The following is a 17,280-nucleotide window of genomic DNA, read 5'->3' on the forward strand; positions in this document are numbered from 1 at the left end:
GGGAGAGGTTAACCAAAGAACTTGTATACATATATGCATAACCCATGGACACAGACAACAGTGTGGAGAAGGCCTGGGTGGGGGGAGCTGATGCCAGATGGAGGGGATTAATTGGGGGGGGGAAAGGAACATCGCAATACTTTCGACAATAAAGATAATTTTTAAAAAAGAAAAAATTTCTTTTTTATTAAAAAGAGAAAGAAATGTTCAGTCATTAGGGAAATGAAAACTAAAACCATAATGAGATACCAGTTAAAACTGCATTAGAATTGCAATCATAAAAACAAACAAAACCCAGAAAATGAAAAAAACAGAAGATAACAAGTGGTCATGAAGATGCGGACAAATTGGGATTCTTGTGCACTCCTGATGAGAATGTAAAATGTGCAGAAGCTTTGGAAAACAGTATGGCAATTCTTCAATGAATTAAAAACAAAATTACCATAAGATCCAGCAATTCCATTTTCGTTTTGTCTGATAAAAGTATTGCTACTCCAACTTTCCTTTTGTTTATATTTTCATGGAATATCTTTTTCTATTTGTTCACTCTCAGTCTGTGTGGAGTTATGTTTTGTTTTGTTTTGTTTTGTTTTTAAACAAGTCTCTTGTAGGCAACTTATGATGGGTCATGTTTCTTAATCCATTTTGCCACCCTAACTATGTCTTTTTATTGGAGCATTTAATCCCTTTACATTAAAGTAATTATTGGCAAGCTTGTACTTCTTGCCATTTTGTTAATTGTCTTTTGGTTGTTTTTATAGTTCTCCTCTGTTCATTTATTTTTCTTGATCTCTTCCCTTATGGTATTTTGGTTTTCATTAGAGCATTTTTTTCATTTCCTTTCTTTTTATTCTTTGTATTTCTTTTGTAGGTTTTTGGTTTGTGGCTTCTAATGAGGTTTATGTGCATCGTTCCTTACCTATAGCAGCCTATTTTAAGCTGATAGGCACTTAAGTTCAAGTATATTCTATTATAATTATATTTTTACTCTCCTTCCACGCTTTATGTCATTGTTGTCATATTTTAGATCTTTTGGTTTTTTTGCATCTCTATTTATTATAGTTTGAATTGAATTTGATACTTTAATCTTTGCAGTAGCTTTTTAAATGTCTGATTTGTTGTATTTATGGTATGTAAATTTTACTACAAAGAAACTAAAATGAAAGTAAAATGTGTGCCCTATTAACTGTAGGTAAAATGATCATGTTACTATACAAAAGACAGACATTAAATTAGTACCAGTAGTACCATGTGCATTATATATTTTATAAAATATATAAACATCTTATTTTATATATATTATAAAATATACAAATATATTTTGTTTTATATAAAATAAAATTCTGACCTCTGCTAGCAAAATTTTTAGAGTGCATATGGTACTATTGGTACTAATTTAATGTCTGTCTTTTGTATAGTAACATGATATATAATTAGAGTTCATTTATGTCGAAACCAGAAATAATTGAGGAAATAAAATACATTGTTTACAGATCAAGCCAAATAGAAATGTCAGAAAAACAAGTGTTCTGAATGAAGTCCTTGCCCCACATTTTATCCAGCTTTTTAGAGGAAATTGGAAGGCTCTGCCTCTTTCCTGTCTAACCAATCTCTCAAACACCAGAGAGCAAGGGGAAAGGGGTGAGTTAGTACCTCGGAGTTTGAGTGTGGGTTGACTTTTCCATGCTTCAGGCATCATTTCTCTCCGTGCCTTCAGGACAAATTGACTGTTGATAAATTTGCAGATGCTGGAAATGTTGAAGGTAACTTGAGGATGAACGATGGAGAAATACTCATCTAATCGAATCTTCTGGGTTTGGAGTCCTGGGATATACTTCTGAATATTCACTCCCATTTGCTTGACCCTCAGCTATGCACAGAGGACAAATGTAAGACTAAGGAATGGAAACCAACCTGCATCATTAACTTTCCCTTAGAAATGTCCTGGCCATGCTGTGTGAGTCACTAAGGGAGAAAGGGCCAGTAATGGAATAAACACCAGGGAAGTAATAAATATTATTTTACAAATCAAATCCTCAGCTAATCTCTGAAAGAGAAAACAATAGTATTTAACTGCTGAAAAGCATATCTCTGACTAACAAGAAACAGAAGTTAAAACTTTCTATTGGGCTCATAGTGCTTCCTTAGCTCTGTGAGACCTGTCTCTCTTTCTCTCTCTCTCCTTCTGTTTAGAATTAATTAATAAAGAAACTAGCAAATTCTATAGCATAGAATTGGACCTAATACCCAGGCTGGGTGAAGGAAGGAGAAAAATGAGTACCCTTTACATGAAATGCCCAATACTAGCACCAGCTGTCTAAGAATACTTAGCTTACTAATCACGGGGCCTTTGGGAGGCTATAGAAATCAACCTAACTTTATAAATTAGTATTATTAAATTTTCTGTTATTCTATGACCAAAACTTAAAAAGAAATGGATTTTTAAAAGTAGATCAGAATTTAAAATTAAGAGTAGCAATAATAATATCCTCATGGCACTAGGGAAAAGCTGAGGCGCATTGCTTTATAATTCCCTAATTATTTCTTATGGAGTGTTTGATTTCCTCTGTTAGATCAATTCTTGGCAAGCAGAGATGATGCTCAAATGAGTAAATGTCATAGAATCTGTAACCAGCAGTTCACCCGTGATAAGTCAGCATATCTATGTGTTCAAATAAATAACAGAAAATCACAGTGACTGATAGCATTTCAATTAATCTTTTGGACCAAATTACTTTGCCTAATTTACCTTTAATTGGATTCAGAATCAATGCAGTTGACATATATTTTATCCAAGGAAATTGAAAATGACCAAACATTACCTGTTAATGGTCATTCTCACAACACCCACAGAACAGTGGCATAAGTTGGCACAGACCTCTCCCCACCTTCAAGATGCAGGAAGTAGGACTGACACACCCATGGTGGCCATAAGGATGATGAGTGGTCATGTTTAGAATTCCTCTGCCACTGTGTTCCCTTGTCTCTTGGGATTGGGATTGTGAATTTTAGTGTCACTTCCTTTTTCTCTAATGGTAAGCTTTCTTACGCACTCATTAGTTCAGACCTCTTGGCACTGCATCTTCCCATATTTACCAAGAAGATTCTGTATTCTGGTTTCTGGAGACTGCCACAATGAAAAGGAAGTTGGTGGTCCTACCAAGCTAAATCCTGGCCCCCAAACCCTGGGGACTCCTCAAGGACTTGAAAGTCCCTACCTGCCATAAAGACTATACAACATGCTCAGCTCCCCAGACTATCCCCAATCCAAGTTACAGAGAAAAGGGGCCTCTTACTGATTCATCAAATACAATGTGGAAAGGAAAAGCATTGCAAAATGTCTTAACTTCAATCCAGAGCCGCTCGGGATAAATCGGCACAAAGGTGTTCAGGAGATGCCCTGGATGTAAAAAAAAAAAGAGTCCTGTTCACAGACAACTTGCGCTGCCAACCTGGCACAGAGTGGAGTTCAGGGTAGTATCTTAAATGTTTCATGAGCAAAATACAGTCCCCACTTTTTTGCAGTCTCCCTCAGCATCTCCAGATGGCCATGGCAATTCCTCTTCCAAATTAAAACAAACAGAAAACTTGCTACCAGGTTGAGAAGCGCCCCTGCCCCCGCCAAGTTTCTGCCTGCCGCTGAAGAGTTTCTAGGCCAATTGAGTATGTCTCGCCATGAAAACAGAGTCTGCATTGAAACAGTGACAGCCAGACAATGAGCTCACAGAGCAGAGTGTGTGTGCCCAGCCCAGCGTCAGGGACATTTGCCATGGAGCTTTTGAGACTGACAGTTTTGGGTGGCACATTAAAATTTAACCAACAGCCCTATTTGGCAGAGGGTAGAGATTCGAAATGGAGCCTTTTTGATATGAAAATCTCCTAGACAAAGGATGTCAGTTGTGTGTTTGAGTCGCTTTCGGTGGCTTGAGGGACTTAAAATGCAGTCCTTTAAGCCCTGCAGACCTTCTCCCAGATGCATGTCATCATGATCCATGGGGACATGATGAGGACACGTTAGCTCCCTTCTCCCTGTGGGTCAGAGCCCTTATTCTGACTTAGGCATTAGGTGCTGATCATGAGACCAGCCAGCAGTGAGACTACTGCCTTCACTTTTCAGGTGGAAGATGAAGGACCTTGTTCAAGGTCACATAGCTCTTCAGGGACAGAGCCAGAAATCTGCTCTCTTGGCTCTTGATCCAGTGTCCTTTGCATTACTGGACACCATGGTTATTATCCACAGACTTCTAGGCCAGAAATGCATGCCAGTCCAGAAGGCCTGAGGAGCCATGGAAAATTCATTATTCTTGATAATATGTCAGTACTCATCTTCCTTCTCTTCAACAGTCACCCAGTGGGACTGATTCTAATTCTCTCTCCAGTGGCTTTCCCTTATTACAGGGGAGACTGTGTCTCCATGTCACCCAGTACAAATCAAAGGGGTAAAGGGAGGCAAGTTAGAGTCTGACATTTTAAAGTGAAAAACCATATCAGCCAAATATAAGTTCTGCAGAATTAGTGACATAGCAATCATTGAGGACTTTGCCCTTTTGTGTGCACCAATCACTGTGTTCTGAGAGCCACGGTTGGGAGAATAGCTGACTCACCTTTTCCAAACATGACTATACTTCTCACAACTTCCCAGTGAGATTTCTTCACAGGACAAACAGAAACACTCAAATATTTCTCCTTCTTCCTTAGTAAAGCTGCCTTGAGGGCCTGCAGATGACAGGGGGAGAAGCATGCGTGCCTGGTCACTTGACTGGTCATGGAACTAGAGACACACAAGCCCCATTTGCTGTGATTGGGGCCACAGGAACAGCAAGGGTTTGCAGGTCAATCCTACCAAGACTTCATAGCCCCAAGATTTTTATAGAATTAATCCTCATGCTGTTTCTCTCTCAAAAGCAGCAAACACTTTGTATAAAATCTCAAGATGGAGCTGGCAGGAAAATCACACATGATCATCTTTTCTTCCTGTGGTTGGAGATTCTGCTGTGAACAGACTTGAGGTGGGCTTTGATTGCTGTAAGATATAAACACTGTGCACTCTAGGAATCACAGACTTATCTGGATATTTGTACAAGCTATGTGGATGGAGAGCTGTGCATCTAATATATGTGGTACCTAAACAAATAAAAGAAAATCTATGAGTCACAACTGAGGCAGCCAACCACAGGGTCATGAGTTGACTCCAGACCCCTAACTGGCCCCAGCTGCACAAATGGGCACTGAGGATTTGAAAGGTCAATTTATTTTGGAAAGGTTGCAAAATAAGCCACAAGGTCCAAATTTCAAACCCTTTATGTTGGTATTTTTATAGGTGAAAAATTTCCAGGCTAAGGTACACCCCAGAAAGCTTCCCAACATATAGCCAGGTTACCTTAAACAAGTGGTTGTCAACCAGGAGTGATTTTGTCCCATACGCCTACCGTGGGGACATTTGGCAACGCTTGAAGCTATTTTTGATTGCCACAATTAGGGGACAGAGCGCTATTAGTATCTAATGGGTAGAGACCAGAGGTGCTCAGGACAGCCCATCACAACAAAGAATTATCTGGTCCAGAATGTTAATAGCTAAGAATGAGAAACCCTGCCTTAGGTCCATTATTAGAAGGTCCAGTTGACTCTCCCACTAGGAGGGACTGTGCTTTCTGGAGACACAGTAAACCCAGTACCTCTTGGTCTCTCTGAATGTCCTGACCATCCTGTAGCCTGTTTCGCTTTGTCCTTCTCACCTGTCTGTGAGGCTTCTGCACAATCAGAAACACAACGTGCTCCTTCTTCCCTGTCCTCTCCTCTTCCTTATTCATGTCAAGAACATCCATGGACACGTCCATGTTGAAGAAGTCTTTGGCCACAGCCTCAATGATGCCTGTAGCCAGCAGAAGAACACCTATTAGTGAGGGTTGGCAGAAGGCAGTTGTATCAGCAAAAAAACATAAAATAATCAAGTTATACAACTTCTGATGAATATTCCAGAGTTCACCAAGTCCATGCCCTGCCTCAAGATAGGCAGCATATGACAAATTAATAAAATTTAAAAATAAAATAACTTTACAGAGATTTAAGTTATACATGGCTGGATACCAAATATATCCCTGCCACTCTAATTTCTAGTTCAGCATCTATTTGTGTATTGGTTTATTTCAGGAAAGTATTTAACTTATTAAATGAACAAATAAATAAACTCTGGAGATAATGTAAGCAAGCAAAATTCATTGTAAAAGCATTAAAAATCATGTTTTTAAGTGTTCCTCAGGGAATCTATTCCAGGGTTACATAGAAATTGTAAAAGCATGCCTGAAGATGTTCATCACAGCACTGTTTACAATAGCAACAGTAGTATTAACTAAAGTCTCAACAATACGAGACTGGTCAATTACAATGTTGAATATCATTCAGCCACTGAAGATGGTGGTTTTGCAGACTATCAAATGGGAAGGATGATTTTTCTATAATGCTGAATACCAAAAAAAAAGAAGTTGACACAAAACAATACCTGCAGAATTATCACAACTATGTAAAAACCATTATAATTTTCAATGTTGAAACAAAAGTGAAAATTATTCCTTTTTTGTTGGCTCTTTGAAAAGTTAAAGACTCAGAACTTTGGGAGTAATGACCAGATGGCAAAGAGTCAGATGCTGGAAGAGATGTAGTTTTAACTTCTTACCCACAGCTGGCTCTGAGCCATCTGGAGAATTTGTGGGGAAAGCCACAGAGACCTCATAGCTGTGGGACTGGTTAAGCTGTCCCCATACCTGGTACAATGTGGCACAGACCACTTCTATCAGAGTAGTAATGGAGAAGCATTTTCTTGTCTGCTCCTCTCTCCAAACGAAATGATGGTGCATTCATCTCCTAATTAAAAGACACAGCATGTTTTTCCCAGTGAATGTAAGTTGTTTAAATTATGCTTTATAAGGCTTTGTGAAAAAAAGTATTTATCCATTACGTCACACAGAACTATAGTCCAAACTCCCCTCTAATCATATAAAAATAAAATCTACCCTTCTATGTCAGGAATTTTATATTATAACTAACCTCCTAACCAACTCTATATGTAAGTATGATCTTCATTTTAAAGAGGAGGGAACTGAGGTTTAGGGCAGTTAAGGCTAAATTAATGGTAGAACATTTTGATCTTCAACTGAGCCTTTCCACCTGTTACGTTGCTTTCCCCCACAAACCAAGGGTTTCCATGCTTGGTTTGTGACCAAGTGACCATGGATATCTTTACTTTCAGGAAGATCAGGGGCCCAGAGGAATTTGTAAGTGGAGAAGAGTTTATTTCTTGTTCTGGAAGGATAATGCCCTGTGTGGTGAAAAATTTCACATTTGAAAAATCAAAGATACCTCAGCAGAGATCATCTTTCTCCATGAATAAACGTTGCCATCCAAGTATGCACCATGTCATGTTAGATGTATGTCGGGAAATGAGGAGGAGGGCTGTGTCTGGGGAGGGGGCGGTCTCCTGCTTGATCAGCAGGCAGCTTAGCACCCTGGCTCAGCTTTTGGTCTGAGTGAGGAAATATTATGGAGGAACATTCTTTCTGAGATGGTTTAAATTATGCTTTTTAAGGCTTTGAGAAACAAAAGTATTTATCCATTACTCCCCATGGTGGAGTGGATGTGTGGGAGGTGGTGGTGGTGGCGGTGGTGGTGGGGTGTTGCGAGGGTTGTCAGTTAAAATGAGAGGGGTTTTTCCCAAATATTTATTTTATCTTTCCAAAAGTATATACATATAGTATGTGTTTGTGTGTATGTATGTTTGTATCTGGACAGAATCTAAAAAAGATTTGAAGTAGCACATATATAATCATTTGATAAAACAGGAAATTAAAAGTTGTTTTAAAAAATTATATCCAAACCCTACACAGTGGGAAAAATAACGGAGTACAGAAGTGCTACAATAAAAATTGCCACGCTCCGGTGACCATCTGCCCCTCATGTCTTGTTCCCAGCCTAGGCCATTTCTCAGAAATACTTCTTAAAGTTTGTGCTTTCAATTCTTCTGATCAGTGACTCTGACTCTTTGAATAATATAATTATACTTTTATTTCTTGATTAAAATAGGGCTTTATAAAAGTGGAGAATCAGAGCAAAGGGAAAGTAATGAGAAGCAAACCACAGCATGGTCTTTGGAGTCAGGCACACCTGGGTTTGGGTACTAGCTCAGCCACCACAACCTGGGCAATTTAGAAGAGTCGCTTGACCATTCTGGATCTCAGTTTTCTCATCTGTGTAGTGGGAAAAGCAAGGGTACCTGATCTTACGGATTAAGAGTATAATTCAACATTTGTAAATTAACCCAATACCTGCCTCATAATTAGTGCTCAGTGAAAGTTAACTAAAAATAACAAGATTAAAAGTATACAGTTATAACCAGAAAAAAGTGCCTTAAGGGACTGCCAAATTACTAGACAGCCATAAAGAAAAGTTAACATTATTTTATTTTTGCCTAAAAAGACTATATTTTGCCCAGTATAAAGCAGCACTATATAGCTATCAGTTATCATTGCTTGTATTTTATTTCAACTTGCATATGACAACATTTATGTATTTTACTTATCTTATGCACAATATCCTCACTCACCCCTAGAGAAGTTCTATTCTATTGCTTCTGTAGCATTGGTTTTGGCATATGAAGAAGTAACTACCAGAGGAAGGGTAGCAGAAATGGGTATAGAAACAAGGGACTTGGGACTTCAGAACCTCGATTCCTTTTCCTCTTATCATAATAGTGACAGGAACATGCTGAGAGCAATATCTGGACCATAAAAGATATTCCATAATGTCTTTGATTTAATGAATAAATGGAAGACTATTAATGTGTTCTCCAGAACTGTGACATAAAATATTAGCCAAATTTTCAGATGAAAGATATGATATTTAAAAATATTATGAAAGATTATTGAAAGGGTCTAGCTATATTTCTTCATATTCTAATTGTAGAGCTTTAGCTAAGAAATTTGACAGAAAGTTCCTATACAAATTATCTGAATTTTAGAACTAGCCATATCAAACAGAGAGAAAAGGAGGGGAAGGAAGAAAGTTATTAAGAATGGAATGCTTTTTCTGGTCTTGTTACAATGCTGGGGACTTTCACATGTTATCTCTTTAATCGACACATCACTATGAGGAAGGATTTTTTTCCCCCCCTATTTATTCCTTTTTTTCTCTGTATCTACTGCCTAAGAAAGTGCTTGGCACATAGTAGATGCTAAATACATATTTATTAAATAAATATGTGAAAAATTTGAGGTCCAGAGAGGGTAAATAACTTGTCTGGAATCACCAGCTAGTAAGGGGCAGTGCCTGACCCCCTAGCCAGGGCTCCTTTCACTCTCTCTATTCTGGAGTCATTCACATGATAACAACAGGATAGATCCAGCCACTCCTCCTACTAGAAGTCAATTGAGGTTCTAAGCCTCTTATTCCCTATCTGAGAACTGGAGAAAAGAATACTTATCCCTTTTAACATCTATAAGGGTGCACTATGGTTCATGAGACATTTTAGCATACATCATCCCATTTCATCTTCAGGACAATCCTTCAAAGGTGGTTGTGAGCATTAAATACAAAAATGGCAAACTATAAATGGCCCTCAAAATAAATATAAACTATCTAATATAAAATAAGGAACTATTATTATGAGATGTTTAAATGCAGCTTCATTTTTTCACTAAAGCACTTTCTTTTCTAACACAGAAAAGGGAGTCTAGGCGTCTGAATTTCCAACAATCTCTACAAACAAGAAAACCAAGGCATGAACTCCAGAAAGACATTCCCCAATAGAGAAATTAGTTTGCTAAAACCTCAGGCAGTTGCCCCATGGGTTAATCGGAGTTGGATGGTGTCTGATTCCAGCTCTTGGCCCTGTCAAGTCTTTCCTTCTGATACATGAGTAAATGAATCTGGCTACAGAAGCTTTTTATCAGCTTCATCCGGGCCAGGAAACCTGAGGAGAGATTTTGCAAATCCACTGAAACCTGGCTGTTCCCCAGCCTTTGTTCCCATTGTGATCAATCTTCTAGATTTAATTCCAAACCCACACCATCCCCATCAAAATAGGCCATCCTCCATCTCAAAGCTGACCTCTTCAGCTTGCCCTTCTTTGTTGGCTAACTTATAAAAGTGGTCAGCAGGTATTAATTTTCTGTTCCTTTCCAAAGAAAATGCCTCAGTCCACTGACACCAGGTACCAAGGATTCTGTAGGCCCCTTGCAACTTCCCACTTTTGGGGGAGGTAGGGAGATGGCCCCGAATGACCCAGAAGGCCTACAGGCACTTGCTTCCTGTCAGGACCACCAAGACCAGTCTCAGATCACCTTACCTGGTAAGAAAGTGCAAGGTAACTGTGGAGGGCATCTAGGTTTTCAATAAACTCTGTGAGATCTCCTCCCAGTGTTCGTAACATCCGGTCATAGCCAGACTTCTTACAGAATTTAAAGAAGTATTCTCCAAAGAGCTTCAGAATGGCTTCCATGGAGACATCTGAAGAATGCAAGCAGACCCCCAAAATAAAAGCACTTGCAAGTGTTTGTTCTCGTTTATTTCCAAAGACTTGAACTCCTGGCTGTGTGATATGTTACTGAACTTCTCTCTAAGGCTTTACTTTCCTCACCAGTAAAATGCCAATGATAACACCAAAGTCGTGAGAAGCTCAGTGCAGTTCCAGCATCTCGTAGGTGCTCATTAACACAAGTCCCCTCTAACTCTGATCTTTTCCATGGCCCCCATGGCAGAAATTTCTCTACAGTCCAGAGGGGCTGCAGAGCTGCATACCCCTGTGATAGCTGAATCCAGGATGAGGTTCACTCTGGCGGGGCACTGTGCGGCCTCTGCAATCTCTCTACCACCTCCAGACATTGTTAAATACAATGGTCTCTCACCCGGATAAAAACTACTTCTGAGAAATAATTAATACTACAACTAAAAGATACTGACAAACTTATATTATCCCAATTTACACAAAAGATAATACCAAATGTGTGCAATGACTTCCTCTTTCTCTCTTCCTGCCCGCATCTGGTCTCCCTTCAAGATGCAGTTTGCAAGTCCCATCCTCCATAAAGTTTCTCTCAATATCCCAAGTCACACTGAATTCTCTCTTCCTAAGTGTTGCATTTGTTTTCTTCCTAACTGGGTGATAATTTTGAAGGATAGTTACCTCTTTCTAAGCCTTTCTGTGACAGACACAAAGTTGGTACCTGATAAAATCCTGGGGGTGAATCTACAGCATTCTTGGGGCGGCTGCCCTTATCTGCTCTTTTGGAATAAACAGTCTGCCATCATTTGCTTTGTGGAGAGGCAGCCAGTGACTTTGAAGAATATTTTTAAATTTATAAAACACATATTAATCAATGTTGTTTTACTCAATGTTTGCCAAAAGCTTGTAAGATAGAAAACTCTACTATCGGGTCCCCTTTTTTACAGGTGAGGTCATTGAAGATGAGTCATCTTTGTGAACTGACACTAATCACACAGAATTGCAGAGACTCTAAGTCTAAATTTGGTTCCTTTTGTACCATATCCCACAGCCTCTGAGCAGCAGTCAGAGAAATAAGGGGTTATCCCCAACGTGGGAACTGCTGATGGGTTTTCACCATTGACACAGGAGACAGGATATCCATCCATGCTGGTGGCCTGGTTCATCTGTGAGAGAACATGCTGTTATTCACAGTGGTAAGTCCTGGGTGGTGGGGAAAGGTCTGAGAAGCTCAGGTTGATGGGAGACCTGCCATTCACAATGACCAGATCCTTGGCTGAATCCATGAAGGGCCCTATGATGCTCTGACCAGGTCTAGAATTCACAGCAAGGGGCTTTCCGGGCCTCTTGAGCCATCCACAATCAATTTCTATACAGATGGAAGGGGATCAGAGGAGGTGTTTCCAGCTCCTACTTCCTTTCTAAGATGGTCTGAGCAGCAGAATCCCTAGAGTTCATTGTCTACAGCCAGACTGATGGGCAAACAATCATTCTGTAATCTGAGAAGGGTCAAGTCCCCATTGAGTTGGTCTGGTCTTGTCAGAGATGGGTTATACATATGTCTCAAATATGTATTTTGTTTATTTGGCTCCTCTCTCTTTGTTTCTTGATGAGTCTGGATAACGGTTCATCAATCTTGTTTATCTTTTGAAAGAACCAGCTCTTGGTTTCATTGATTTTTTTTGTATTGTTATTTTAGTCTCTATGTCATTTATTTCCTTTCTGATCTTTATTATTTCCTTCCTTCTACTTATGCTGGGCTTTTCTTGTTGCTCTCTTTCTAAGTCTTTAAGTTGTTGGGTTAGATCGTTTATTAGAAGTTTTTTCTAGTTTTTTGAGGTAGGCCTGTAATGCTATGAACTTCCATCTTAGGACTGCTTTCATTGTGTCCCATAGATTTGGGATTGTTGTGTGTTCATTTTCATTTGTTCCCAGGAAGTTTTTGATTTCTTCCTTGATCTCTTTGGTAACCCCAAATATGTACTTACCAGGTCTTCTAAATCTAGGCCAAGCTCAGGGCAGTAGGTGGGAGGTGGTAATGGTCTGTGTTAATTGCCTCTGTTGAGTTCTCTGTTGTGAGTCCATCCCTCACTGGATGCAGTGCAGGCAGGCTTGTCTATAACAGCAATCAAGACCCATACGCTAACCCCTAAGGGAACTGAAATTAATTCCACCCAATTCTTTTCCAATGCTTATAAGTTCTTGGAAGGAGAGTTTCTGAAAAGTGAACGAACAGGTGTGGGATTGTTTCTTTGTGCTTTCTCCTTCCACCCCTCCTTTCCTGCTAAATCTAGCTTGTTCAAGATGAGAAAAAACAGCTGCTCTCTGTGTCCCATAGGCTCTGAGCAGGTGCATCCTCTTACCTGTCAGGAAAGCACAAATCCCATAGTCCTTCTCCCATGGACCTCTTTCAGGAGGACTGGGTTGTCTACAAGCCAAGCACAGTTGTGGGAAGTGACAGCAGTGGCCCTGTGTAGAGAGTGCCTGCTTGGCTTTTCTTTTAAATCTGTAAACCTACAAAAACCCATGAAGTTGCTTGTTCTAGAACCTGGTTGTTTCCAGGTTCCTAGTTCCATTAATAAGAAAGGACATCTGGCTGAGAGTGGCTGCTCCTTAAACAAGGATCTTGGGTTTGGGTGTGGTGTTTTTCGTCTGTGCTGAGTTGAGGCTTCTTCTAGGATTCTTTTTCCAGAATTCTTGTCTAGCAGAGGATGAAAGTCACTTTTTTCCCCCAAAAAATATATATGGTCTATCACTGACCAAAATTTGTTAATTAACTTATCTTTATTGTTGAAAGTATTACAGGTGTCCTCTTTTGTAACCCCCATTGACCCCCTCCACCCTACTCCCACCCCTTCCCCAGGCCTTCACCACACTATTGTCTGTCCATGGGCTATGCATGTATGCATATAAATTCATTGGTTCATCTCTTCCCTCCCACCCCCTTCCCTCTGAAATCATAGCAGGGTTATTTACAATAGCTAAGATCTGGAAACAGCCCAAGTACCCATCATTAGATGAATGGATAAAAAAAAGGTGGCATTTTTACATAATGGAATACTATGCAGCTGTAAAAAAGAAAAATCACTTTTTAAAACCACTCCTGTATTGTGTTATTATACAGTTTTACCTCAGTGAACTTAGGATTCCATCAGCTCTCTAGTCACAGGGCATCAGGGATATATAAGAAATGTCAAGAAAATGCAAAAGAGAACTGAATGCAAGTCATAGGTGTCTTAACATATTTTTTGACCGTGCAAGGGAGAATCTATAGTATGCTTAGTATTCTACCTTTTGTGTAATAAATAAGGGAAAAAAAGGAATTATGCATCTATCTGCTTATTTGTACAGAATTAAACACCAGAAGGATAAACCAGGGATTATTGAGATTGCTTACCTACAAGGCATTGATGGGAATGAGATGGAAGGAAGGAAGGGAGGGAGAGAGGGAGGGAGGGAGGGAGGGAGGGAGGGAGGAAGGAAGGAAGGAAGGAAGGAAGGAAGGAAGGAAGGAAGGAAGGAAGGAAGGAAGGGAGGGAGGGAGGAAGGAAGGAAGGGAGGAAGGAGAGAGAGAGAGAAAAAGAAAGGGAAAGTGTGTGTGTGTGTGTGTGTGTGTGTGTGTGTGTGTGTGTGTGCGCGTGTGTGTGTGTGAGTGTGTGTTCAAGGTTCCTTGGGGAAATGTCAAATTTCAGGGCTGGGGCAGGGAAAGATAACATCTTGTCCATTCCAGAAAGTAAAAAAATATGACCAAAGAATGAGAGCGTGTTAAAAGGACACAAGGGCCAACTTAGAGGGGCTCTCACTAGCTAAATCTTGGAGAGCTTGAGTATCTAAATAAATAATGAAGGTAAAGGATTTCAACCTATTTTAAAAAATAAGAATGAAGAATTCATTCACATTAATACAAATAAATAAATGGGGAAGAGGGGGAAATTCTTCCTTATAGTAGAAATCCAACTAATAAATGTAAAAGCAATGACATACTTAGAAAATCACCATTTGACCACCATCAGAATCATTGACTCAGACAAGAATCACCAACCAGTATTAAAACTAGGGAAGGAGGAGCTGGAGAAGCCACAAGATATTTACGTAGTCTGAAAGTATCTTTTCAGAAGATGCTAATTACAATGGGGAAGAGTAACTTTACAGAGGAGAGCCTGCCAGATTCCACGGTAACCAAGCTATCAAAGTTTGGAGTAAATTGACATAACATGCCTCCTAATATGTGAAATGAAAAGGACACAACAGCACTTCTGCGGTCTTTCTGTCAAGAAAACATAACCTGAATTGAATCAGAAGGAAATATCACATAATCCTGATCTGAGGAGCATTCTACAAAATAGCTGACCAGAGCTTTCCAAAGAGAGGAATATTATAAGACACAAAGAAAGACTCAGAGACCATTCCCGGCTACAGAAAACTGAAGAAACATGACAACTGACATGCTCTAGAGTTTTCTTTTGTTCTAAAGAGCATCATTCGGACAATTAGAAAAGCCTCTGTAAAGTCTGTGGGTTAGATAAAAGCACGATATCAATGTTTATTTTCTTCTGTGTATAGTTGTATTGTGGTTGTGTAAGAGAATTTTTAGGAATAAAGAGACATCATGTCTGTATCATACTACCAATTCAGAAAAATATATATTATAAGTATAGATATAGAGGGAAGGATAGAGCCAATATGGTAAAATGTCAACACTTGAGGAATATAGATGAAGAGTATATGGGAATTCTTTGTACTATTCTTGCAAACCTTCTATGAGTTTGAAATTTTGTCAAAGGGAAATGTTTTTGCTGATTGTCCTGAAAAGACCTTAGGAAATCTAATATAGTAAGACCACAAAGACCACATTTATCCACAGCCAGCTGAGATACACAGCTGGATCCAGGCCTCTGCAATACTATGAATTTTGTTAGGTATAATCAGAGCATTATGATTATGTTTTAAAATGTCTTTATCTTGCTAGAGACTCATAGTGAAATATTTATGAGTAAAATTAAGGGAAACCTGAGATTTGCTTTAAGACATTCCAGCAAAAACAAAACCAGAAAAGGGTGGAGCGACCAGAGAAATTAAATAAGATTGGCAAAATATTAATTTGGGGGTGAAGGATACGTGGGCTTCAATACACAATTCTCTCTGCTTTTGTGTATGCGTGAAATAGTCTATTAAAAAGTGCCTGTGTGTTTTTTAAATAGGAGACTCTTTGTTGGCTGGAGAATAATTGCCACAAAGTATCTACACTTGGCTTCCCAGGAAAGGTATGGACATTTCTAAGAAGCTTTTCAATTACAATGATGTATAAACTCAAACTTTCTGACATGACAGGCTTGCCTCTTCTCTGTCACCAGGAAATGTTTACTTCTTCTTGGGTGACAGCTGAAGGGGCTGGAAACAGCAGGGGTGGGCTGTCCAGGACAGGAGGAGAAGATACCTGCTAAACCCTGAGTGGGGCCGGGCAGGCAGAGGGATGCCGCAGAGCCACAGCTGCCTACACGTGTCCTCCTGGGCAAAGGATCCTCTCTGACTGGACTTCCCGAGACCCCTGCCCACCTCCTATCACCCAGATACAGGCAACAACGCTGTTCCTCATGGTGACCCACCTCAGGCACCCAGAAAAGCGTGGGCTCTTCCACAAGGCAGGGGAGTGTATGCCGTGCATTTTAGAAAGTTTTCCATTGGAAGTGGGTAATTTTTTTTCTTCAAAACTTTAGTATCCAAGGGAATAAACTTCAGATATCTGGAGAAAGCCATTCATCTGGAGTACGCTCCTTCTCAAACGGTGTCACTTAAGCCAGGCGTGAGATAATGGGTGGGGAAATCTTTTGTGTGTAGGAGAAAGAGGCGTTTAAGGAAAGGAGAGGAACAGCAACCATGTTGATGCCAGAGGTTGCAAGGAGGAAACAGACTCTAAATTGGGAGGATTGGGTTCCAGGTGTAGCAGTAAATTTATCAGGCACAGAGAAAAGAAACTTGAAAATGAGTAAGGCAGCTCTGGTGGGAGGAGTCTCACTTAAGCCTGAGTGATAAGCTGCCTGCTTCCCGGAAAACTCTGGAACAGAGAGTCAGCCCAACCGAGGACCAGAACACTGGATGGGAGTCTACCATGGGGGCTGGGAGGGAGACGGGGTGAAGGGACTGCTTTGTTGAGCACCCACTCTGTGTCAGGCACCTTGCTCACATTGTTGGATTCAATCTTTACGACCGCCATCTGAGGTGGGTGTAGGTGTCACTGCTGTTTTCCCAATGGGGAACTTGCCCATGTGACATTATTAGGAGACCCTACAGCCAGGGGACTCATGCAGCTGTCTGATTCCAAAGCCATTGCTAGAAACCTCATGCCCCATGTCAACGGTTCCTTCAGTCTGCAGGCTTCCACACCAGACTCCAAATCAGGACACCTGATTTCTGTCTCTGTTTTCATGGCCTGGGTTACTTGTTCCACCTCAGAGGGTCATAGTGAAGATCTGAGATTCTAATGCCTAGTTTCAGGACTTGTTATGTTTTACATTGTTCCTCTTATTTCTAAAGAGGTAGATGCAGAGACGCTTGTTGGCGTTTGCTGGTAGCTAACTGTTGAAATTCATTTTACTATTGGTTTCTTAGCAAGCAAAGTAGAGACTGGCACAGCTGTGCCAAATGGCTGTTGTGTGTTGTCACTTCAGATCACTAATAACCCACTTATACACTAAGTAGGCACTTATTCATATACAGAACAATTCGTTATGCAATGCTCAACCTGCCATCTGGTCCCAGCTGGAGCCCAAGTTATGCTAATTCGAAAG

General features: G+C 40.1%; 1 protein-coding gene across 1 annotated transcript in view; it reads right to left on the minus strand.

Annotated features, from left to right (window-relative positions):
- LOC107537733 (guanylate cyclase soluble subunit beta-2-like) overlaps positions 1 to 17,280 on the minus strand; it is a 71,400-nt gene that overhangs the window by 31,818 nt on the left and 22,302 nt on the right. Inside the window, exons 4-9 of the mRNA XM_087813733.1 lie at positions 10,337 to 10,497; positions 6,762 to 6,861; positions 5,676 to 5,872; positions 4,605 to 4,716; positions 3,297 to 3,400; positions 1,654 to 1,870 (exon numbers count right to left, since the gene is read on the minus strand). Of these exons, the coding sequence (XP_087669859.1) occupies positions 1,654 to 1,870; positions 3,297 to 3,400; positions 4,605 to 4,716; positions 5,676 to 5,872; positions 6,762 to 6,861; positions 10,337 to 10,497 (891 nt within the window). The remainder of the gene's footprint in view (positions 1 to 1,653; positions 1,871 to 3,296; positions 3,401 to 4,604; positions 4,717 to 5,675; positions 5,873 to 6,761; positions 6,862 to 10,336; positions 10,498 to 17,280) is intronic.

The sequence above is a fragment of the Miniopterus natalensis genome, chromosome 2, assembly GCF_054644295.1.
Source record: "Miniopterus natalensis isolate mMinNat1 chromosome 2, mMinNat1.hap1, whole genome shotgun sequence".
NCBI classification, from domain to species: domain Eukaryota; kingdom Metazoa; phylum Chordata; class Mammalia; order Chiroptera; family Miniopteridae; genus Miniopterus; species Miniopterus natalensis.